The 26,301-nt window shown below is 39.9% G+C and overlaps 1 protein-coding gene across 1 annotated transcript in view; it reads right to left on the reverse strand.

Moving 5' to 3' along the window:
- Window positions 1–26,301, reverse strand: part of MKLN1 (muskelin 1) — a 176,252-nt gene that overhangs the window by 139,793 nt on the left and 10,158 nt on the right. Inside the window, exon 2 of the mRNA XM_026648895.2 lies at window positions 5,825–5,894. Coding sequence (XP_026504680.1) covers window positions 5,825–5,894 — 70 coding nt within the window. The remainder of the gene's footprint in view (window positions 1–5,824; window positions 5,895–26,301) is intronic.

The raw sequence follows: 26,301 nt of genomic DNA on the forward strand, positions 1-26,301 counted from the left end.
GGGGGGAGCCTGCGCGCCGAGTCCTCGCTCCTCCCCCCTCCCTCCTGCCCGCAGCAATCAGCTGGCTTGTGACATTCGGGAGACAGGAGGGAGGAGAAAGGACATGGCATGTGGAGTAACGGGGGGTGGGGAAAGAAGAGGCAGGTTAAGGGTGGGGGCTTGGGGGAAGGGGTGGTGTGGGCGGGCTGAGGATTGAGCCCCTCCGCCCCTGGTGCTTGCAGAGTAGGGGAAGCTGCCGCTGCTGCTGAGCAACATGCTTCTCCTAGCCCTACAGCACCTTCAGCCTCCTTGTCTGCCTCATTGTCTCCAGTGCCAGTGGGCTGTGCCTGTGTGGTGTAAGGCGGGGGCACCTCCCAACTATAGTACTGTACTGTATGGAAAAATATATCTATCTAACCTAACCCCCCCACCCCCCATGTACATTCATTCTTATGGGGAAATTGGATTCACTTAACATCGTTTCACTTAAAGTCGCATTTTTCAGGAACATAACTACAACGTTAAGTGAGGCGTTACAGTATTGAAAAGCTGCTCATTAAAGTGAGTACTGGCCATTCTGTGCACTGAATGAGGCAGTTGTCCTATAGAAAAATACTGTGTGATCATGTAATTAAAGCCATCATAATGTACAAAAAGAGCTGAGTTAAGGTTGTACAGGCAACCTTAATTATAGCTTTTCCTAACTTCTGGTGCTTGACTTTTCAACACTGATATTTTTAACACAGTTTTATATGTAATATTATAAAATGCATGTTTGATTCCTTGGAAGTGAACCAAAGCTTTACAAAAAGAACACCCCAAAATAATACTGATACTTGCTATCTCCACCACAGCGCTCTCATTACATGCACACAATTGATTAGCCTTTACCATTCTGACCCCAGAATTATAAAGCTTCTTGGTTCATCAAGTTGAATGAAATGATAGGGCTTTATTTCCTCATACCTCACTTTTAATGCTAAACATGGATGAGCAATGCCAATGAAAACTTATGCTAGTTACAATTAATTTCTTGAAAGTACAGATACTGTATCTGTATCTGTACTTTATGCAAGCAGCAAAATTGTACATGGTTCAATATCCTATGGCTATCAAAACAAGTTTTTACGCTACAGAAAATTTACTTTACTAGATTGTGTTTGTCCACAGGAATTTTCTTGCTTTAGACTCTACACAAGAACCCGTTAAAGTATTTATTTTCTGAAAACTGGGCTTGGGACTCAGATCCACCATTCCACACTGATAATGTATTGGCCGCAAGCCTTGGGAGTCCCATGGAACTCAGCCTATCAACAAACAGAATTCTGATGCCAAAATTTATTTCACTACAGGCATATCGAGAGATTCATAGGTTGTCTGCTAAGACAAACAGCAGAGTGGAACAAAACTAAGTTTTCCCAGTGCCAAACCATCCCAATCTTTCTCACACACATACGCACCAACCCTCCTCAAGCCTTGCACAGAGGGACGTCTATACATAAGGGGCATCCTGATCTTATTAGGAGGCCTGAATAAAAACTATAGCTAAGAGAAAAATATTTTAAATTGACTTATTAGCTGACTTTATAAGAAAAATGAAGCTCATTTTTAACTAATCCACTGTTTTGATAGAGCTTAACAAATGAAGGCAAAATGTGTCAAAGAAAGAAAAAAGCTCACTGTAGACCGGGGTGGGCAAACTATGGCCCAGGAGCCATATCTGATGTTTTAATTTGGCCCTCAAGCTCCTGCCAGGGAGTGGGGTCCAGGGCTTGCCCCGCTCCAGTGCTCCAGCCGGGGAGTGGGGTTGGGGGCTTGCCACACTCCGTGTGGCTCCTGGAAACAGCAGCATGTCCCCCCTCTGGCTCCTACATGTAGGGGCAGCCAGGGGGCCCCACACCCTGCCCCAGCCCCAAGCACCGTCCCCCCAGCTCCCATTGGCCGGGAACCACGGCCAATGGGAGCTGCAGGAGTGGCACCTGAGGACGGGGCAGCGTGCAGAGCTGCCTGGCCGTGCCTCAACGTAGGAGACTTGGGGGGGGGGGGGGGGGCCAACCCCCCCCGCGGCGCCCCGGCGCGGCACTGAGTGCGGCCTGGGGCCTACACCTCTGCCCCCCTCCCGTGCCCCAACCCCCCTGCCCCAGCCCTGATCCTCCTCCCACCCTTCAAACCCCTCGGTCCCAGCCCAGAGCACCCTCCTGCACCTCTAACCCCTTATCCCCACCCCAGAGCCTGCACCCCCAGTCAGAGCCTGCCCCCCCCTCTCTCACACACACACACACACACACACACACACCCCAACACCCTGCCCCAGCCCACACCCTGAAATCTTCATTTCTGGCCCCAACCCAAAGCCTGCACACTGAGCTGGAGCCCTCACCCCCTTCCACACCGCAACTCCCAGTTTCGTGAGCATTCATGGCCCCCCATACAATTTCCATACCCAGATGTGGCCCTCGGGCCAAAAAGTTTGCCCACCCCTGCTGTAGACTATCCCTTCCCCAAACCAGCGATCCCTTTTTACTACCTGTTAGAAAGGCCGCCCCTTTGAGAACTATTAGGCATAAAGGAAAACGTTCCTACATTCTTAGTAGCCATATTAAGCTTAAGAAATGGTTCTTACTCAGCTGGGTTCCAATTTGACCCTATGGTTAGATTATTATTTCTCAGGGGGGTTTTTTAAGTGACCGTTATGAAGTCTCTCAAAAACATTAGAAGGCTAAATGTTCAATTTACTGATGTCAGTTCTGAACATAAGAGTGAGAGTAAATTTCTAATTACCCTTCACAATGAGAATGAAGGTGACCTAAGTCAGTCAAGAACTCTGAACGAGCTGAGCTGTAGAATCAAAGGGAAAAAACACCTAAGGGAAAGGAGCTTAATTTCAAACAAACAATTTTTGACCCGAAGCCATGATAGACACACGAGTCTCCAGTTGCAGAGAACTAGATTCTTGCCAAACAATCTAGGAAAGAAAGTGAGGCTGAATGCTCTGAATATACCACACGACATTTCCTTACTAATTGATACTACAAAGTAAGAACATGCTGCCACAGAGGCTGTAAGGAGGGAGAAAGCAGAAGATGATTTGCTCTCAAGGAAGTTATTTTTCAATCTCAATACTCATTACCCTGTAACCATTCTAGGACGGACTAAGATTGCTTGGAAGTGGGGAACAAAATTTTTTTCTACATCTACAAACCAATACATTTGTGCTATACAAGATTAAAAAAAACAAGTAATTTTAAACTGACTGACTGAGCAGATGTACTAGCCCTGGGGATCAGAGGAAGTTGGTATGTGAAATATGCATTATTTGGTTTTCCTTGAAATCTCTGACTTTGTGAAGTCAGAAGACAACACAGAGATAACAACCAAATAGGTAAAAAATAATGTTCCCCAAACCAGAACAGGTGCTCATACTACAGTGATGTGGCTATGTATGTACCTAAATAGCAATCCCTGAACAGAAACCTTGATCAACAGGATCCAAAAGGAGTCACTCTTCATCACAGTTTTTGACAACTGCACACATTGTGAAATGTTTTCTGAACTCCAAAACCTTGTGGTGGGGAAGACTTCTTGTAGATGAATTTTTGTGCCAATGGAGATCATTGAAAATACTTTTGCTGAAAGACCCTAGACTTGTAAACTTGAGGGCTGGAGACAAGGTATTCACAGTGGATGATCTCACTGCTGTAGAACATTGTCAGACCTGTGCATGTTTGTTAGCCTTCAGACTGAAACAGAACATTCATCTTTCCAGCCAAGCATTTGCCCCACACAGTCTAAGTCTTGCGGCATTTTCTCTTTTGATTAATTTTCTGATGTTTCTTGGGTGGGTAAGTGGAGGGTTACTATTGCTACACATTATGAACATTCATAAATCTCGTGTGTGGCAGCAGGTACATTATATGCTAAATAAATGAATTTAAAAGCAAATCAAAAACAAAAACAAAAAAAAAAAAGAGAGAGAAGTTGTGATCTAGTGAAGTAAAAGTGACAAGGAAGTTTGTGAATAGTACTGGTCCTGGAGGGAAAAAGAAAATCTCTTGCTGCCTAGATCAGGAAAAATGTAAACTCTGAGTAAAACAACCAGGCTAGAAAACAAAGTAAACAAATGCAGCCAAAAGCACCATGAGGTCATAGAAGTAAGGTTAAGATTTTGTCAGTTATTTTCAGTAAACGTCATAGACATGTCACTGTTGTTTACTAAAAGTAACAGTGACAAAATGTGGAGGGTGGAGTTCAGCACCCACCGCTGCTGTTCCCACAGTGACTAGAAACTCTGGGTGGGCATCTCTGCCGCCCAACAGCTCCAGCCCCACCACCTGGGGCTGAAGCAGAAAATGTCATGGAGGTCTCGAAATCACAGATTTTGTGACTTCTGTGACATAATCTTAGCCTTATATATAAGTAGGACAAAATTTGTGAGCTTAAAGTGGTCCCAGAAGACTGATAAAAAGGAGCACTCTCTACCATTACTACTAGACTGTTTAAGAGGTAAGCCGAATAGCAGATTTTGCAAACATGCAAATCTATTTGCTTAACAGGAGAGCTTACATTTATTGGAGAAAAAGCCAAAGAAATATTTTTAAAGAAAAGTGGTAGGATGAACAGATTTTACTTCTCTCAGAAGTTCCAGAAACCAAAATATCATGGTAGAAAGATGAGTTAGACACTAAAGTTGTGACATTAAGACAGGTGAACAAACAGAACCACGTTCTAACACAGTAATCAGGCAAAAGAAGGGGAAATATGATTTACTGTTTCTAACAGCTTCCATGTTTAGAAGTCTGGCAGTGTAAGTGATGAACATGAAGAGTATGTGGTCTATTCTAGAGGACAGAATATCCTCATTGAAACAAGACTGGTGAGCACAGGAACTCTATCACAGCTCCTCAAGGTGCTGAGGAGATGGGGCCTGCATGGCAGATTCCCACCATTAGTTCAATGACAGCAGAACTTGAATCACTTTTAGTTTTATTCTTGAAGTTTGAAATGAAGAATAAAAAAAGATACCTGCCAAAATTCACTTGTGGTAACATGACATTCTTCCCCAAAAAGGAAACTGCTTTAAAAAAATCAAGGAGGCAAACATGCCCTAAGTGGAAATGTAAATATTCCTGCCAAGAACAGAGACAGAAAAGCTGCAAGAGAGGTAACGTTTTAGGTATCAGATCACTCAGATCTATCCGTCAATACCAGCACGAATAACCCAGCTGTTTAGGTTTTGGAGTAGCAGCCGTGTTAGTCTGTATCCGCAAAAAGAACAGGAGCACTTGTGGCACCTTAGAGGCTAACAAATGTATGTGAGCATAAGCTTTTGTGGGCTACAGCCCACTTCATCGAATGCATAGAATGGAACACACAGAAAGATGATATTTATACATACAGAGAACATGACAAGGTGGGAGTAGCCATGCCAACTGTAAGAGGCCAATCAATTGATATGAGCTATCATCAGCAGGAGACAGAAAAAAAAACCTTTGAAGTGATAATCGAGATGACCCATAGAAGGTGTGAGAATATTTTAACCTGGGGAAATAGATTCAATTAGTGTAATGACCCAACCATTCCCAGTCTCTGTTCAAACCCAAGTTAATTGTATCTAATTTGCATATTAATTCAAGTTCAGCAGTCTCTCTTTGGAGTCTGTTTTTGAAGTTTTTTTGTTGCAAAATTGCCACCTGCAAGTCTGTCACTGAGAGGTTAGAGAGGTTGAAGTGTTCTCCCAGCTGTTTAGATTAATAATAGTCAAGATGTAATATAAATTACAATTTAAAATTTGGGCCTTTGGAAGCCACAATAGGGCTGAGTACTAATGTAGAATTAAAATGCTTACCTGGGGAGGGTAGTTGCTTTCTGAAGACCACCTTGAAGACTGATCATTAGGCTTGTCCACTAAAATATTCCTAAAAAGTGAAAAACAAGTGTAAGTTTACAATACTAATTTTTAAACCCAAAATGGTTAACTCGCAGAGAAAATACTACACTTCAGCCAATAGTTCCTATAGTTTGAACACAAACACATATGGTCCTGTCAACAATGCATTTATGAAGCTACCTAAGTTGCTATGTAGTTCTTTTTGAATTTGCTGCATAATTGTGTGGCAGAATCTAATTTTTTTAAAGATAAAAGTCAAGCCTCTAGTGCTTGCGGTTGTGACGATAATTCCAAATTGTGAAATAGATGAAAACCAATGCATTTATGTTTACCCAAGTCTGCTGACAACTTGAAACCTTAATTCAGAGAGGCATGAACTGTCTCATTCACCTCAACGGGGCATGAATTTTAAAGCCCAATGAGGTGTCATATGATACATTAACCATTTCACTGACTATCATTTTAACATAATCTAGCTAAAGTATACTTCTATTTGTTAGACACCATTGTTAGACTGGAATGGAGAGCAATGGAGCTGCTAGCTTGCTTTCAAGTTTTGCCACAGTGGGGAAATTAGAAATTCATCTCTCACCCTCAAATTTAAAGTCACCTTCACCCCTGTCAATAGGTCTAGACTGATGCACAGGACATGAAGTCTCATAAAATGCTTAACCTGCATTGCCTTCCCATGCATTAAGAGACACCAGTGACCACTGTGTCTTCCTTTGTAATTTAGCGTACTGAACTACTTTGGCTTGAAAGAAAGATATATGAATATGTGATGGTAAGAGGCACAAAGACCAAGTTAGGTGCCTGAACCTCAGTGGACAGAAGTCATCCTATTCCATTTTTTCCTTTGCTCAGGCTGGAGATCAGTTGAGTTCTCTGATCTGGGAAGCCCGTAGTAGGCAAAGCAGGGGAATGTAAAAAGATTTATTATCTCTCCATCTGCTGTGTAGGAGGAACTGTACACATATTGACTAGTATAGAAGATTGGAGAAGGGAAAGTTTATGTAAAAGCTTAAAGGGAAAAAGGTTAAATGAGAAGTTTAACAGGGTCATTCAAGAAGAGTAGCTCTCTCCACATACTAGAAACAGGAAGAAACATCAACATGTAAGGAGTCTCCAGATAGTCCGGTACTGGAGTAATGTTTAGGAAATACGCAGAGGAATGGACTAAGATAGCTGCCTGATGCCTGAGTTTGAGGACATACCAAAGTAATTTGGTTACATCAATTCCGCAAGCCAGGGGTGCTCAACCTACGGCCTGTGGGCCGTACATGGCCCACGAGAATATTTGAAGCAGGCTGCGGGCCTTATGAATATAATATACTAAGGACCGATTCATTAGTGTTTTGTCATGTTTACCTCATTTTAGTATACACAAGTGGGTAAACAGATAATACTGTACATAGAAACAACCTAACTTAAAATATAAATTAATACAGGTGACTTTAGATCTTAAGATGTGCAGAATCTGTAGACTAAGGGGGGATATGACAGAAGTCTATAAAATCATGACTGGTGTGGAGAAAGTAAATAGGGAAGTGTTATTTATTCATCCTCATAACACAAGAACTAGGGATCACCATATGAAATTAATAGGCAGCAAGTTCAAAACAAACAAAAGGAAGTATTTCTTCACACAGTGCACAGTCAACCTGTGGAACTCTTTGCCAGAGGATGTTGTGAAGGCCAAGACTATAACAGGGTTCAAAAAAAGAACTAGATAAGTTCATGGAGGATAGGTCCACCAATGGCTATTAGCCAGGATGGGCAGGGATGGTGTCCCTAGCCTCTGTTTGCCAGAAGCTGGGAATGGGCAACAGGGGATGCATCACTTGATCATTACCTGTTCTGTTCATTCCCTCTGAAGCACCTGGCATTGGCCACTATTGAAAGACAGGACAATGGGTTAGATGGACCATTAGTCTGACCCAGTATGGCCGTTCAAAGTTGTGCTGAGGTTTATGTGGCCCTCCTGTGATAAGGTTGGGCACCACTGCCCTAAACCCACAGAACTCCCAAGAAAGCAGAGTACATGATTGCACTCGATGGCCCCTCCAAGAAACATCTGAAAATTTTAAAAGATACCTCAGAGAGTGTTTGACTCACAGATTAGGGAGGCCTCTCTGACTCCAAGTGAGGACACGGCAGATAGTCAGGAAGAACCAAAGCCAAAGAAAATCAACTGAGCATCAAGGTGGACAGTAGGGAGTTGATCTGAATTTAAGGCCAAGACAAATGATCTGATATCTACGATTCTAGCAGAAAAAAAGGGAAGTTACAGTGATTCGATCTCTCAAATCAGTGTTAAAAACTGGCCAAGGAGAAACAATGGAGAGAGAGAGAGCTGCAGAACTGCTTGGCACTGATGGAGCAGAGAAAGAAGAGAGAGAGAGAGAGAAGAGAGAGAGGAGAGATGCAGCTTAAATCTGAAAAAAAATAGAAGAGAAACATTTGAATTAAAAAGTTGCCTGAAAATGCAGAGGGAGAAAACCCAATATGGGCTGAATATTTTAAACATGTACCTTTCCAGATTAAAGATCAATTTCAAGATAAGGAAGGACAGTTTCTTATTAAAAGGACACAACCACTAGGATATTAACAGGGGGCTCAGTGTATGCTCCCAATCAAAAGAAAAAAGCTCTAAACTTTGAGGATTTCTTTAAAACATTACATTTTGGAGAAGGGTAATTATACTTGGAGGAGACTTCTATTGTACACCAAATTCCTTACTGTCCCAGATTTGAAGACAACAACATAGGAGAGAAGGAAATAGGTGCAGCATTAACCTTTCTATAACAACTCAGTTGCTCAGATTGCTGGAGAGAACTGCACCCATGGGAATGAGATTATACATTTTAGTCACACCCTCGTTTATACACTAGAATAGATTTAATGTTAATCTCTAAATCAGTGGGTCTCAAACTTTTTTTTTTTTACTGGCGACCCCTTTCACATCACAAGCCTCGGAGTATAACCCCCCCCCCAATAAATTAAACACCCTTTTAATATATTTAACACCATTATAAATGCTGGAGGTAAGTGGGGTTTGGGGTGAAGGTGGATAGCTTGCGACCCCCCATGTAATGATCTTGTGACCCCCTGAGGGGTCCCGACCCCCAGTTTGAGAATCCCTACTCTAAATCCTTACTGAAGCAGATATGGTCTGCAGAAATTGGTGCCGTTACATGGTCAGCTCATGCCCATTCAAAGTAATATTTAATAAAAGGGATGGATGGATCCCAAAGATCATTTTTATGGGAAATTAACTGTTGCTGCTCCAGGTCAAAGATCCGGTTCCAGCAATTAAAGAGGATATTGTTGAATACTTTCAAATAAATGATAAAGATAAATATAAAGCGAGACAGGAAGTAATATTTAAGAATCAGTTGATAAGCAGAGCCTCATTTGAAAGAGCGCAAGAAAAATTAAAACTAACAGGAGATAAAAAGGTTAAAAGGAATTCATAAAAAACAGTTCAAGAAAGTATATTAATCGAGAGGAAACAATGTTTAGACACCACTGAGAAAGATTTTGCTAGAATACAGTGGAACTTTCTGTTTGAAGACCTGTCTCAAAGCATACATTATATGAAAAAGGAAATAAAGTGATATGTTATTGGACCAAATGCTTAAAGAGATGACAGCAATACATTATTTCACCAGCTAAGAACAATCAACAAAAGATAGCTACATACCCTAATGAAATATGTGCAGTTTTTCCTGCTTCTTATAAAAACCTATGTTGTAATAAATGAAGGGGGGAAGTGGCTTCCTTTTATGGACACCCAGCCAGCCAGTTTGCTATAAAATCCCTGTTAGTAGCTGTTCTCTACTTGTTTTACCTGGAAAGGGTTAAAAAAGCCCAGAGGTAAAAGGAAGGGAGTGGGCACCTGTCCAAAAGAGCCAATGAGAAGGCTAGAACTTTTTAAATTTGGGAAAAAACGTTCCCTTTGTCTGTCTGTTGTTCTCAGGAGAGAGGAGAGACAGCGCAGCAATGCTGTAAGACGCTTTAAACCAGGTATGAAAAATCATCAAATCATACCTCGAAACTACTTATCTGAAACCCCAGATATGTAAGTAGATCAGGGAATGTCTAGGAAGACGCGAGTAGGTTCATCTCTTATTATCTGTGCTAACCCCAGGTGTTTTTGTTTTGCTTGTAACCTTTAAGCTGGACCTCAAGAAAACCATTCTTGATGCTTAATTATTATATTTGCTCTTTTTTAAAATCTAGCAATAGCCTACGTTCCAAATATATTTCCTTTTTGTTTTTTAATAAAATTTACCTTTTTTAAGAACAGGATTGTGGGGGTTTGTGTCCTAAGAGTTTTGTGCATATGTTGTTTAATCAGCTGGTGGCAACAGCTGCCTTCCTTTGTTTTCTTTCTCGGCTCTTCCCCGGAGGGGGGGGAGGGGAGAGAGGGCTTGAGGGTACCCCACAGGGAAGAATTCCCAAGTGCACCTTCCTGGGTCCAAAGAGGTTTTTTTTGCACCTGGGTGGTGGCAGCATCTACCCATCCAAGGTCAGAGAAAAGCTGTATCCTTGGGAGTTTAATACCAGCCTGGAGTGGCCAGTATTAATTTTTAGAATCCTTGGGGGCCCCCACCTTCTGCACTCAAAGTGCCAGAGTGGGGAATCAGCTTTGACATATGTACTTCACATACTCCAAGCTATGAAGTGATTCAAGAACATCTGTAAGTAGCTGGTTTGCCAAAGATAAACAAAACAGATAAAGAAGCTTTAGATAAAGAAATAACACAAGTCTTCTTATAAACAATCATAAGTATGAAGAGTGGTAAAACTCCAGAACTTGATGGCTTCCCAGCAGAATTTTTACAAGATATTTAAAGAGGTATCAACAGGTCTGTGGAGGGGTACCTTTAATGCCATTCTGTTAAGGGAGGAACTTACTCCATGAAAGAAGCTACTGCTGCTCTCCCTAAAGATGGAAAAGACTTTACCATATGCAGCTCTTTATAGGCCCTTGTCACTGCTGAATCATGATAAACAATTTAGCAAAAATACTAGCTAACCGAATGCAGTCCATGCTCTCAGTTTACATAAATTCAGATCAAACCAGATTAACTGATAGACAAGTGTCATATAATATTCTCAGAGTATTTGGAATCTTTCATGGTGCCACACCAAAAGAGATCCATTTCTTGTATCACCTGATGCACAGAAAGCCTTTGATAGAATAAAGTGAAACTTTCTGTTTGAAGTCCTGTCCCATAAATTCACAGGCCCCCAGTCCCTTAAATGGATAACTTCTCTTTATACCAGCTATAAAACTGTTAAGTGAATCAATGGGGTTAAATTTTCTGTTTGAATTACATGTGGAAACTAGGCAAGGATGTCCATTGTTTCCTTTATTTTCCGCACTGGCCGTGGAGCCTTTTACACACAGGAAAAGCAACAAAGAATTCATCACAGGGATAAAACTTACAGGGACACATCAGAAATTAGCTTAAAATACTGTGTCTTCAGAATATAAACTAAATGAAAAATTCCTGGCTTTAAAGTAATTTATGCCAAATCTGAAATGTTAGCTCTATATTCGCTAGGCTCTAAAAAAAAATCATCCCTCCAGAAAACATTTCAGTACAAATGGACACGTTCTATAAAATACCTGGGGATTCAAATATAAAACAAAACCAGAAGAGCTGTATAATTTCAATGTCAAAATCACTACTTTAGCAAATGAAAAAAAAAGAGTGCAGAGAAAATTATACAGTTTCATGGTTAGGTAGAAAAGTCACAGTCAAAATGACTTTTTTGCCAGAGATATCTTTCTTGTTTCAAAATCTTCCTATAATCCTCTCAGATAAAACTAGCAGGAATGCAAAGAACATTAGAACTTATATGAAATAAAAGACCAAGAGTGAGTGGAGATACTTTGTAAGAACTCATTAACAGGGTGGACTAGCTGTTCCAATTAGGCAGAAATATCAAACCAGACAACTCAAAACAATAGTGGTTTAGGGGTGCTCAAATCCAGCAGTTCTCAAACTGTGGGTCAGGACCTCAAAGTGGGTTGCGACCCCATTTTAATGCGGTCGCCAGTGCTGGCATTAGTCTTGCTGGGGCCCGGGGCTGAAGCCCAAGCCCAAACCCCACTGCCCGGGGCCAAAGACCAAGGGCTTCAGCCCAGGGTGGCAGAGCTTAGACTTCGGTTACCCCTTCCTGGGGTCGTGTAGTAATTTTTGTTATGAGAAGGGAGTCATGGTGCAATGAAGTTTGAGAACCCCTGCTCTAATTCACTCAAACACTTGATCTTTATTCAGCAAGAAAATTGTGGCAGTGTATATACTGCTAGGTTACCAGGGTTACATTAAAAAAAAAATTATACCCTCCAGAAAGGTATAATTATCCCTCTGCAAAGGCTATGCTACGATTTGGGCTAGAACTAGAGAAAAAAAATTTCCCTTCACCAATGTTTAACGTTTGCAAATTATCCAGATTTGAACTCAAACCACAAACCATTGAGTTTTAAAGATTGGGAGAGCCAGGAAATACATATGGTTGGAAGGGTGTTCTAAGAATTTTATCTTATTTAGAAATCAAAAACTTGTCTAGATAAGTTGTTTCATACAGAAAACTAACTTTAGTACAAGCAATGGCTTCCGATCCATTAGGAAACAGAGTTACGATCTATATCAGTGTTTCCCAAACTTGGGATACCGCTTGTGTAGGGAAAGCCCCTGGCGGGCCGGGCCTGTTTGTTTACCTGCCCCATCCAAGGTCCGGCCAATCGCGGCTCCAACTGGCCGCAGTTCGCTGCTTCCAGCAGCTCCCATTGGCCTGGAGCAGCGAACCGCGGCCAGTGGGAGCCGCGATCGGCCAGACCTGCGGATGGGGCAGGTAAACAAACCGGCCCGGCCCGCCGGGGGCTTTCCTTACACAAGCGGCGTCCCAAGTTTGGGAAACACTGATCTATATCAATCATTACAGACACCTACCCAAAAGAAGAAATATCCATATAGGACACTGGGGGAAAAGAATTTGGACAGACATTACCTCACAGGTATGGGATTCCATCTGGAAAAGAGGACACCAACTTAAGACTGCAACATGATAAAGTTTCTTTAAGATACTATTTGAATGGTACCTCATGGTGTCAGGTAAAATATATAAAGATTGAAAGGGGATAAAATGTTGGAGAAATCGTGGTAAAAAGATTGTATGCATATATGGCAGACATCTCCAGTCAGAATGTATTGGAATGCAATTCATAACCAAATATTACAAATTGCTGGATTTTATTATTAAATGATCCTGTCATAATCTTCCTGGGGCTTCCTAGCAGAAATGATCACATACAAAATATAAATAAATAAATAAAAAGGCTTAATCATCTCTCATCCGCTAATAACCATGAGACTACTAATAGCATCTCAATGAAAAGGGGGGAGGGGAGTCCAAAAACAGCAGAATGGTTCCCCAAAAAAAAAAAAAAAAAAAAAAACATAGGAGGTTGTTATGGAAAAGTTATCAATTATGTACCCAGCAAATTAGAGAGAGGAGAGGACAAACAAGTACTTCAGTATTTAGTTACCACTTATTCACTACTCAAAGTCTATTCTCCTGCAAGAGAACAGCACTCCGATGAGCAGAGTCAGTAGTTTCACTCAATTTAATAAAAATCACCAGAAACAACATCTCCTGGATGGGGTAAAGATGCTCTCTCTGTAATGTGGTAACATCCTGTTAAAGGGAGATTTGATATTATTGCATAATGTTTCTAAAAAAAAAAAAATTCAGTCATAATGATTATCATTTTGTTTGATATTCACATAGCAAAGATTTGTAAGGCTGTTAAAACCTCCTACATAAATAGTTTCAAAAAGGAGTAAAGTCACAAGAAAAAAAAGCAACATTCTTGTATCCTTCTGACAGATGAGATAACTTTTATATACTGTCTAAAATGGCATAGAAGGATAACGAGAACTGAAGGATGATTAATTCCTGCAATCGTCTAGTGGTGCAATAATTCATTTTTTTTTTTTAAAACATTTGGTATATTTCTTTTAGTAAATGAACTAGGATTAACTATTACCCAAAGGCCTTTTTTATAGAGCAGTAAGTAAACCACTACTGGCAAACAGCGATCTATACGTTGGACAAAGAACGCCTGCTCACTCAGGAAACAGGCCATTTGATTTTAAACAGCACTTAGTAAACTTCCAGGATCATTAGAACTACCTAAAGGCCTGTCATATGACTGGACAAAAATAAATAAATAAATAAATAAATAAATCCTGTATCAGTCCTGATTATTCTGCATAGCAAGCCATATTTTTAAGTTTCAATGTCCACATTTAATGTTTTGGCCCATTTTTATATAGTATCTCTCCACCTCCTGACCACTGATTTAAGGGTTGTTTCCCTGAATTTGTAATAAGTCGCAAGAAAATAAAATTGTTTCTGCCAAAAAATAAAATGAAGTAAGGGAATGTGTGTGTGCACACATATACCGTAGGAAATGCAAGTATAATCTGAATATATCCACATTGAGAGGCATTAGTCAAATCACATTTAGTAGCAACAGACAAAGAATCAACTCACTAACTCAAGGAGGTGCAGAAGTTGTGGTAACTGTCTGGTTTCCATACACGGGGAAAGTAATTGGGAAGGAGATAGCATTCATTAAAATTCTTGCTGGCAGATTCCTATCCAACAGTGATACAGTGGTTATAAAGGTAGTGCCAAATCCCAAACCAATTTCAAAGTATTACACAGATAGATAGTCTGACTCTAAGTAGTTAAACACCTCAGCATCTAGGGAATGAGCTGGTGAAACACTGGATTGTTTGACTGCCATATTGGTGATGTTGCATAAGATTCCAGCATGATTTTTTTTTTTTTTTTTTTTTTTTTTTAAAAAGAGGCAGGTTTTGTTTTTTTGCTATATTCCTCTTTACTCAAGAATCCTTTATGTAGGACAACTTTTTCTAATCTGACATTTTTCATAGAGTTTAGGAATTCCTGGCACGTAAGGAAAATTGGCTTAAAAATGCTGCAATAGCGCAAATCCATGGCCAGTTTTTCATAATCATTTCACTAATTTAATAGTTATTTCATTTGTGGTAGAACCCAATGATTCTAATTAAGGATTATGGCTCCCTACTGTATCGGACAGTTACAAACAAATCCCTGCCTCAGAGAGCTCACAATTTACTTTGACAAAAAGCAACAGATGAATAGGCAAATGGCATTTGGGGGAGTACAAGGTAAAACAAGTGTATTTGTGTAAGTTAGTACTTACAGGTGGCTGTTAAACTTTAACAGAAAACAGACTAATAGATTCAAACTGTTACTGTTTAAAAATTGTCATTTGAGGCTGATATCCATAAAAACAGTAGCTCCAGATTCACATGAACCTGTTTTAGATTTCCAATCAATTTTTAAAAATAAATTATCCTACAATAATAGTCTGCACAAAGTTTGTTTGGGGTTTTTTTAAGATAATTTTCTATAGTTGGCTATGGGAGAATATTCAAAAAACTTTGAGAATTTAGTTACCTTCAGCATCTGAATGATTACTGAATCCTGTAAATCCTCAAATGGTAATATCTAGCTTTGAGTATTTGATTGCCATTTATTTATCTGTTGCTATTTATTTTAGATGGTTACCAAAAAAACGATTTAATAAGCAAAACTTTTAACAAAAGGGGTTTTTTTTAAATAAGTATCTGAACCACTAACTTTTTAATTTTTAAAGATCTTTGGATCATAGAAATAATGCACCTTATTAGTAAGTTTCTCTTAAAAGTCAAAAATAATTAACATAACCCAATGACAAAGTTGACATAGTCACGGATTAATCAGAAGTGATTTAATTTGGTAACTGGTATCTGTGGTGCTATCCCAAAACTCTCAACAAATTTAAGACTTTCTGTGGCCCCAAACTGGGCTTTTGTTCAAAGTACATTTCTTAGGTGAACCATATCTGCTCATAATATTATGCACTTTTATTATTTCTACTGAGACTGGTCAACTATCAGAAAAACTGAATTCCACTCCTACTAATCCCTAGGAGCGGTTTACTTGGCATCATTTGGAGCTGCTTTAAGTTTCTATTTCTCTTAATGGGATGTGTGAATATTATTGCCTACGTCATCTCCAGGGATCCAGTCTGGGTCTTATCTGTATGTTCCTACATTTGGAGCACTATTTTATGGCTCTCCGTGCCATATGTATTTGAAGAACTCGTTTTTCTGCTTCTAGAGATACAGCAGCTCTCATTGTTACATGACTCCCTCTTTGACATTCACCTTTAGCACGTCATCCATTTTTTTCCTTTAATTTGATAAAAGTTAACTGTCACTCACTAGATTTCAACATTTATCCCCTTTTGCCTATTTCTTTTAATAGCCACAATGTCCCTTCTGTTTCTACTACTCATAACTTTAGGGTTAATTGAAACTCAGCTTTTTTGTTTATTTACAAAATGCAAATACAAAGAGTTCTATGGATGCATGTACAATGCTTCAGTACTACACAAGAAAACTGAACATCAGCTCCTCACCCACTCCATTAGGCAAAAGCCTGACAACAGGTCTTGCTTTCTGCCCAGCAAGGAAACAAAATTCCAGACTTGAAGACACTCCACTAAGAACATTCTGTCCTTGACCCTCGGACATGCAAATCCAAGCACAAGGAGCTCAGGCACCTCAGAGGACTTGAACTGTCACAGCAGTGCAGAGGGAGAGGCTGTTTCAGACAGCTAGGAACCAAGCTAATATGCACTGCAATTATGGCCTTAATGACATGGGACCTGCCAATTTGAGAAATCACAGCCCTCCTTCTGCCATATTACCAAAAGTTGGGTCAGCAGATGTGCACAAGCTGAGGCCTCCTCAATTTAAAAAGAGAGGAAGTTGTTAGCAGCATGCTATCTGGAAGTGGCCCTGAACTCTGAGTTCACTCCTCTCCCTTCAACTTGTCCAAAATAGCCCATATCTGTCCACCTGCAAGACATGCTGCAAATCCCATTTATTTTCAGAGGGTTTGGGAGAGACGTGGATGGAGTCTGTGCACTGAAGACTGAAATCTCGGGCAGAGGTGGCTTCTCCACTTCCTTTTCTTGGCTTCAGGGACTCTGCTGAATTTATTTGTGTAGTTAGTAGTTGGCTTGTATTTTATGGGGCAAAAGCAACTAAAGATCAAGAGATTTTGTGTTTCATGTATACTTAAATACAAGAAATTAATTCAATTAGCCATACAGGACTAGAGATTAACCCTCTATATGGGAAAGCGATTAGTTAAAGGGCTGGTTTCCACTTAAAATGCTAGAGTGGCACAGCTGTGCCACTGTAGCACTTCAGTGTAGACGCTACCTACGCTGACGGGAAAGTCTCTCCCATCAGGGTAGGTAAAGCACCTCCCCAAGAGGCGGAGCTAGATCAACTGAAGAGTTCTTCTGTCACCCTAGGCTATCTACACATGGGGAGTTAGGCTGGCTTAAGAACACTGCTCAGGGATGTGGATTTTTCCACACTCCTGACCAACGTAGTTAAACTGACCTAATTTTCTAGTGTAGACCAAAGCAAAGAGTCCCAAATCAAACTCTTGCATCTTAGTAGCCACTTATCCCTCAAGTAGTCTTCATTCAGCATTCAACCTGACAGCTTATCCCATCACACTTTCATAAATTCAGAAAACAGGACCAATTTCTGTCGAACTTTGCAACCTACAGAAGTTTGCATTTTCTTGAGCTTTCCTGTGAGTACATTATATGACTTGCAAATTTCTTAATGCTGTAGGAATTGGAATGGGCAAAGCAGGATCAAAGATTCGTCACAGCAGCAGCAGCTAGACTATATACTGAAGAATACAGCATAGTACTTACCCACAGGTGCTACAGGTGAAGATGAATAAAGTGAACATACTAAGGGAATTCTTTACCATATGACAAGTCATACAAGCTTTGTCTTTACAGACAAAAAGGGAGCATTTTTACCACCGGATAGCAGATGCACATTACCTATTCCACTACAAAATCATAATGGAAGTAAGGCACCGTTTAGTTTTTACCATGTGGTGGCTAAGGGAAACCCCACCCATGGTTGACTTTGGAGTAAAAATGACAGTGCCTTGTCTCCACCAGGATTTTACAGCAGGATAGTTAATGTGAATTTTCCCCCCCTTAAGATAACTAACATTTTTTTTGCAGCGAATACGTAGCCATAGACTATTCACCATCAAAAATAGGCTGCATTTGGCTTGCAGAGGTGTCACTAATTCTATCTTCAAGAAGAATATTGACAAATTGGAGAGGGTTCAGAGAAGAGCCACAAAAATGATTAAAGGATTAGAAAACATGCCTTATAGTGAAACTCAAAGAGCTCAATATAGCTCATTAAGAGAAAGGGCGACTTGATCACAGTCTATAAATATCTACATGGGGGGAACAGAAATTTGATGGTAGAGCTGTTCAACCTAACAGACAAAGGGTATAGCAACATAACAGGGTTCAAAAAGAACTAGATAAGTTCATGGAGGGTAGGCCCATCAATGGCTATTAGCCAGGATGGGCAGGGATGGTGTCCCTAGCCTCTGTTTGTCAGAAGCTGGGAACAGAGGACAGGGGATGAATTACCACTTGTTCTGTTCATTCCCTCTGGGGCACCTGGCATTGGCCACTGTCGGAAGACAGGACACTGGGCTAGATGAACCTTTGGTCTGACCCAGTATGGCCGTTCTTATATGACTGGAAGATGAAGCCAGATAAAAGTTTGGGCCATATTTCTAGTCTGAATTTATCACTGAGGGGAATTAACTATTGGAACAACTTACCAAGGGTTGTGGTGGATTCTCCATCACTGGCAATTTTTAAAATCAAGATTGGATGTTTTACTAAAAGCTATTCTTTAGTTCAAGCACAGCTACTGGACTCGAGGCAGGAATTGACACAAGGAAATCCTACGGAATGTGTTATGAGGGAGTCAAACTAGACTTTCACAAACAGTTCCTTCTGACCTCAAAAATCTATTAATCTATTGAAAGTATCTTTCCACAGTCCCCAAAATGAGAAAAATCTACATCAGCAAATCTACTAGCGGAGCAAAGAATTAGCTGATGCCCCCAAAACACTGACACAAAAGGACGATCACATACATTTCTTCAGTAATCTACTGCTCCTATTTCTCACCTCCACCAACCCAAAATCCAATTGGGAAGCACGACGTAAATCTACCCTGCCACCCTCCCAGCCTTGCCCCTCAATCATCCAGGATACATGGTAAGAGTGTTCTGATTCTGTTCATAAATGTTTGTAATACGAGAGCTTTAACCATTTCCTCAGCAACTAACTGATGTAAAAAGAGGGTTAGATTAACTCCAAGGTAAAAAATCCATATTTTAATTAATGGAAAAATACAAGCAGAATAATTGCCGACTAAGAAATTTAGTTCAAATATACTTCCCAAGAGTTCCATGAAACGGCAGCACTCACCGTAAGTTGCTAGTGCCAACATTTAACAAAACAAAGCTAGCACAGTATTTGCTGCTACAGCAACTTCAATCAAGAATTGCATACAGACTGCCTCTTATAAAACAAGTACCGTAAGTTTCGGTACCTTTTAAAACTTGTGTTGTGACCCAATTATGCAGTTCTTTCTTAATGAAAGAACCAAGTTTAGCTTTACAGGGAATTTTATAGACCCATTTCTAATTTCTTAAGGATCTGAACCAAAACAAATAGGTGGCTTGTATTGCTACAATGTTTTTCATAAACAAACTTGCTGTTCAGAATAGTAGAGCTTGTGCTCACATTTTGCATTACAGCTAAGAGGTTTCCAAGAGCACCTTCAGAGTTAATTCCTTACCAATTCTTTCTTTTCATGAACCCAAATAAATTTACTATAATTTATGTAGTTTCAAAGCTGTGATGCACTATTAAGCCTATTTACAAGACTTGTTTTATTTTTAAAATAATCAGATTAATGAGGTTTACATTTTTCTGTGTCACCTTCAGAATAAAGATGAACACAGCATCAAGTTAGACAAAGGGATAACTAATGTTATTCCTGACTTACACCAAATGGAGTTACTCCTAATTTATACCAGCAAGAAAGGAGAATCAGGCCTCTAGAGTCTTTTTTGACATAAGCGCTATCTTTTGGTATTGCCAGAAAACCAGAGTAATGCAATAGACAACATACATCTGTGTGAATCTCCAGTTATTCTGTGCAGAATTTTGTAAGTTCTCCAAAGAAGTTGGGCATCTGTCAAACAAAAATATCCATAAAGTAAACTTTTCATGAAAGCTAAGAAAGAATTAAGACATTCAGCAGTGATTCTGCAATATTGTAGCATTGTTCTTACACAAGCATTTCACTACATAGGAAGGTGAATTCCTGCTTTCATAAATCTGATTTAAGAGCTGTTCACTTATATACAATCTCTCTGCCATAACCACACCTGTTAACATGTACCAGCCTTACAGCTTCGCTCTTAACTCTCCCAAGTACACTGCATGCTCAAGACTTGCCTATAAAGCATTTAGAAATAAACAAGTACAGTAAAACTCATTTACAGAAACTGATACAGTGAAATTCTAAGTACAGTGAAGTCAAATTTAATTCCCCAATGTGCTAAAACGTGCAAACTAATTCTAAATAAAGTGCATTTCCACCTGAGGAAGTTCTGTGAAAACATGACCTCGCTCTATGGTTGTGTTTTACTTTGTTCAATTGGATTTTGAACTCAAAAAATTCACCCTGGAAATTAAATTTCATACCAGGTTCTCTTCAAAGTGTACTTTGGAAAATTCTGCCACATAGTAAGGTTTTGTTCCACCCTTGTTATTTTTACCTGAAGACAAGCTTTTTTGTGCTTTGAAATCTGCCCTAATAAATAGCTTGAGAAGTCTCTCCCCCCGCAACTAGTCAATAGAAAATCATTATTCAGGCAAAACGTAATCCAGCAACTCTAAACTTTGCAGAGTACAATAAAGTAGTGTAAGAATATCTGTGTAATAAGTAAGAGGAAAATATTTTCAAGTATTACATGTGAAAAAGAGGAGACCATAATTAACCAGGAGCTGGAAATTCTTCATAAACCCTGCAGGTTTTGAACCCATAGTGCTAATTTGGTCCCTAAATCAGTTGGTGTTGTTACCCAGTAAGAAAAGCAGCCAATCTTTTTAAGAAAAAGTGTTCCAATAAAAATTTAACCCCAGAAAAGGCTGATTATCAGACTAACAGAATCATTGGGCCCACCATATTGGATCAGACCAATGTACTAACTGGATCAGTAACTTGTTTCCAACAGCAGCCTGTACCACATACTTCAGAGAAAAAAAGCAAGAATCCCACTGCCAATTGGAAAGTTTCTTTCTGATCTGGTCACTGAAGTGTAGGCTTTTGACTCTAATAATGTAACTGTATATGTCCTCATTATCCAGAAACTGAGCATTTTTTTAATCCCGCTAAGCTCTTCCTCAATATACAGCAGCCATGACTGCCGGAGGTTAATTGTTCATTGCATACAATCGTATTTACTTTTTAATCAGTTTTAAGGTTTCCACTTTTCAATTTCATTGGCTGTCCCCTTGTTCATCCATTATTGGAAAAGATAAGTAAGCACAATTAACTTACCTTCTCTGAATCCCTGATTAATTGTGTATACTTCTATCATGTCCCCTTTAGTCACCCCCCTCTTTAAACAGTCCTAATATTTCAATCTCTCCTCATACAAAAGACTCAGTTACATAACCATTTTTGTGGCCTTTCCTTGGACCACATCTATTTATATTCTCTTTAGATGGGGTAACCAGAATTGAACACAGCATTCGTGGTGAGGGCTACCTTCAATTTAAATAATGACAATTTTTTTTTTTATTCCGTACTTTATACATCTGAACTTAGTTTGCTTTTTTTGACCATTGCTAAGCATGAAGCAGCTGTTTTTATTGAGCTGAATACAATGATACCCAAGTCTTTCCTGTGTGGTTACAGTTAGTTTGGAACATAGTGACGTTTACAGCTTATTTAAATTATTCCTCCCCATGTTGACCTGGCATTTAATTACAATGGATTTTCATTTGCCATAACGTTGTCATTCAGTTAGCTTTGCTAGATCCCCTGAGGTTCTTCACACATTTCTAATCTTTAATATCCTAAAGAATATTACTAATTTATTTTACAACAGCATAAAAAAAGCCCTAATAGGGATTGTGGTCCCACTGCACTAGGTGATATATAAACGCAGAACGTCCCTGCCTCAATCTAGGGCTCTGAACCTGTAAGCACTTAGGTTCTCAACTTGGGCAGAATGTATAAAGGAATTTTATAGCTGGACTACAGAATGACTGCTAGTCTTTAAAGTCTCAGTAACTCTGTTTCCATTTGTAGAAACACACTTTGATAATACTTTTTCAACTGGAGAACAATCAAGAACATTTAATTTGAATACAGTTACTTTTTACGTAAGTTGTGCAGAAATGACTAGTTTTAACAGTATTATATCAATAATTAACAGATTTTAACACCAGAAGGGACCCACATATTCTGGCCTCCTGTATGACACAGGACATAGAATATCACTACAGTGATTCCTGGAACAAGCCTAATAAATTGTGATTAAACTAGAGCGTACACTGTAGTACCCATCATTTTGGAGGGAACCTACCATGTCTCGGGTTTAAAGAGATCCTATCTGGGGATATTTTTAAGAGCTTCCAGTATCATTCACTAGTGTTCAGAGAGGATCACATTCATGTAAAAAGACCAAAAAGATAGGGGATTGACAGCAACAATGAAATAGCATTCTGAGAAGTGGGTTACTGACATGAAGGATGACAACCAAGATTGACACACTATCAGGTCATCATAACTAAAAAGTAGAAATCACTGGCCAGCCACATTGGTCATGAGTTAATAAAAGTGACAACCCTGCTTATTTTCCAGGAGGAGTCTGTTCTAAAGGTGTTGAAATTTCATTTTCTAAATCTAGACTACTTCATCCTAATCTGAGAAACCAACTGGATGTAGAAAATGCGGGGGTGGGGGGGGAGGAGAGAGGAACAGTCTTCCTTTGCTAAGCAATGAACAAAACCGAGGTGGAAGTTTAAAGATAAAGATCTAATAAAGAAGAAATACAGCACTTGCTAATTTATATTACTTAACAATGAAATCTCTGAAGAACTGTAATTTAGTAAAACACTGATCAAAGAAAGCAGGTATATGTTACCAGAAAGTATTACAACCTTTCAAGGGAGTTAGCTTATACTTTTAATACATCAAATAGGTAAAGACTGTTAGAGAAGAGTTAAACATTTGTTTCTAAAATACTGTATGTGTATTGATTTGAAGTCAGTATACCCCAAATACAAAGCTAACGGTGATACAGCCACACAATTAAATGGAACATCAAATTGTGCACTATCTAAGCTGATTCAATTAAGAGTATTGAGGGGGATATTTTCCTAAAACCCCTCCCCATTTCCGTTTCTTTTTAACGTCAGCCTTCACCTATGTTAATACTTGGTATATATGTACATTTGCATCAACACATCTATTACTTTTTTAAATTTATACAAAAATACAGTTCCTCTGGTGACCCCCTTTTTCTGCAGGCCATTCACTTCTCAAGGTCCACCCACTGCCATCTGCCTTAAGAGATTCGCATCCCTGTGAAAGCAAAGTAAGATGTTCACAATAGGGTTCCTGAGATATTATTGCTGTAACTGCCATTTACCTATTCACAGGGAGAACCTGCGCCTTCCATTGGCCAATTCCCAGAGCCACTGGGACACATGCCCCACTTGCTCAGAAATAGGAGAAGGCACTCGGGTTCTGCATCCCACATAGTCCTTTTTCAGATTAATTAAAATAAACACCAGCGCATCCAATTCTCTCAGGCTTACAGACTTAAATAGCACAAGCACTAACAACAATCAAGTCCACCATACGTGATTGATCTCAGTTCCTCCTGGCTAGTGAAAGATCTTCTGGGACCCCCCCAAAAAAGACTGTAAATATTTCCTTTAAAAAGAAAACGCTACCTCACACCCTAAAGCAACTGTATTCCAACTAGTCCTAAGGAAATTAGTACTCTGCACAGGTGACCTTGGCTAATTACCACTTCATGTTAAGCCTCACCTTCCTATGCCATCTTCTTGATTAGCTTGCTTAGAATCATCTCCAGACCCACTTAACATCCTCCACAGCCTTGGAGCCATCTCAGTCAGGGTTCAGGCCAAGGCATGGCATAGACACATTACTTGTTGCCCTTGTGGATATCCTCCTGTCCACAGAAATGCATACTTAACCTACTGGGCCTATATGTGGCATTAACACAGCTGATGACCACCACATTCTTCTCTCTCCCTTCAAGAAACTATAAAAGTTCATCCTAAAACTGTCAGAATCTTCTCTCAGACCAACCCAGACAGATGTGATAGGGAACTGTTCCAACACTCCCAGAGCATTCATCTACCAAGTCCAGCAAAGCTCTATTCTGTCCCTCATCTTATTGCAGAAACTGTAACACTTGGGAATCTGGCAAGACCCTACAGTCTAAAATGTCAGCAATATGAAGACGATTCTCAGCTCAACACATCCTTCAAATCAGATTTAAGCAGCACTATCTCCTAGACTTCCCAATGCCTTGAGAAGACCCACCACCCAGGTTAAAGTGAACCCAGGTAAGGCTGATGTTAGGAAAAGGTGAACACTTTGAAGAATTTGCCTACTCCATAACATCCCTTTCTATCAAAGGCATGGGCCAACTGATAATGAAGCTGCTTGCAGCTTTGTGAACCTCCCAGACTCTTCAGTGCTTTTAATTATTCTTCCACGGATGGGATCTCTTTAATTTTTTCAGTTCCTAGGTTACCCTGAAGTATTCATGTAAAGATCATCTTTAAAATGTTTTTGATGCTATAAACATCAGGTTCCAGCTTCAGTCTGTGACTGAGAACTTTACCAAGTCTAAAATGGAAGTTATTAAAACACATAGGATTTTTATATGACTACTAGGAAACAATAAATCAAGTTCTAGAACTGTCTAGTGGGGAAGGGAAATGGGTGGAGTCACTGAAGAAAGAGCAGGGCATGATTAATGGGCAGAATCACTTTTCATTTGGTATTGAAAAGGAGGAAGAGGGTCAAGTCCTGAACTATTAAAAGCACACGGTTTGGTAGAATCTAGGAACTTCAAGGTGGGTTGTGCATCTGATAATGTGATAAAGCTGACTAGCTCATCTTATTTTGCACTAGTCAATGTCAGAATTCACTCTATGGTTGTTTCTGATTCCAAGAATAAATGTTAAAGCTGATCAATACTGAAAGCAGGGATTAACATTAGTGCATAGAGATTAACAAATACTATCAAATAGTGTGCGTATTTATAGGACTCTGTGTTCAAAATCAAAGGAAGAAGTTGGAAACAATCAATTGAATAAACTAAAGAAATAAAAACAGATATGTTTTCTAAAGTAAAATGTAAATGTTGACAAAAGCTGTTAAGTAATAAGATGGAAGATGTTTGTGCTCATATCAAGTAAAAAAAATAATCAGTTGCTTTGGATAACTCAAGGTCAAATTCATTATTGAAGGAAATGGATCTAGGGGTTACAGTGGACCACAAGCTAAATATGAGTCAGTGTGATGCTGTTGCAAAAAAAGCAAACATGATTCTGGGATGTATTAACAGGTGTGTTGTGAGCAAGACACGAGAAGTCATTCTTCCGCTCTACTCTGCTCTGGTTAGGCCTCAGCTGGAGTATTGTGTCCAGTTCTGGGCACCGCATCTCAAGAAAGATGTGGAGAAATTGGAAAGGGTCCAGAGAAGAGCAACAAGAATGATTAAAGGTCTTGAGAACATGACCTATGAAGGAAGGCTGAAAGAACTGGGTTTGTTTAGTTTGGAAAAGAGAAGACTGAGAGGGGACATGATAGCAGTTTTCAGGTATCTAAAAGGGTGTCATAAGGAGGAGGGAGAAAACTTGTTCACCTTAGCCTTTAAGGATAGAACAAGAAGCAATGGGCTTAAACTGCAGCAAGGGAGGTCTAGGTTGGACATTAGGAAAAAGTTCCTAGCTGTCAGGGTGGTTAAACACTGGAATAAATTGCCTAGGGAGGTTGTGGAATCTCCATCTCTGGAGATATTTAAGAGTAGGTTAGATAAATGTCTATCAGGGATGGTCTAGACAGTATTTGGTCCTGCCATGCGGGCAGGGGACTGGACTCGATGACCTCTCGAGGTCCCTTCCAGTCCTAGAATCTATGAAACTTGTCTATTGACATAGAAGCAGGGCCGGCTCCAGGCACCAGCTGAACAAGCAGGTGCTTGGGGCGGCCAAGGGAGAGGGGCGGCACCTGAGGCAATTCGGGGGCGGCAGGTCCCTCACTCCCTCTAGGAGCAAAGGACCTGCCGCTGTACTGCCGCCGCCGATCGCGGCTTTTTTTTTTTTTTTT

This window comes from Terrapene carolina, unplaced genomic scaffold, assembly GCF_002925995.2.
Source record: "Terrapene carolina triunguis isolate 2854851 unplaced genomic scaffold, T_m_triunguis-2.0 Scaffold68, whole genome shotgun sequence".
In the NCBI taxonomy this organism is placed as follows: Eukaryota; Metazoa; Chordata; order Testudines; family Emydidae; genus Terrapene; species Terrapene triunguis.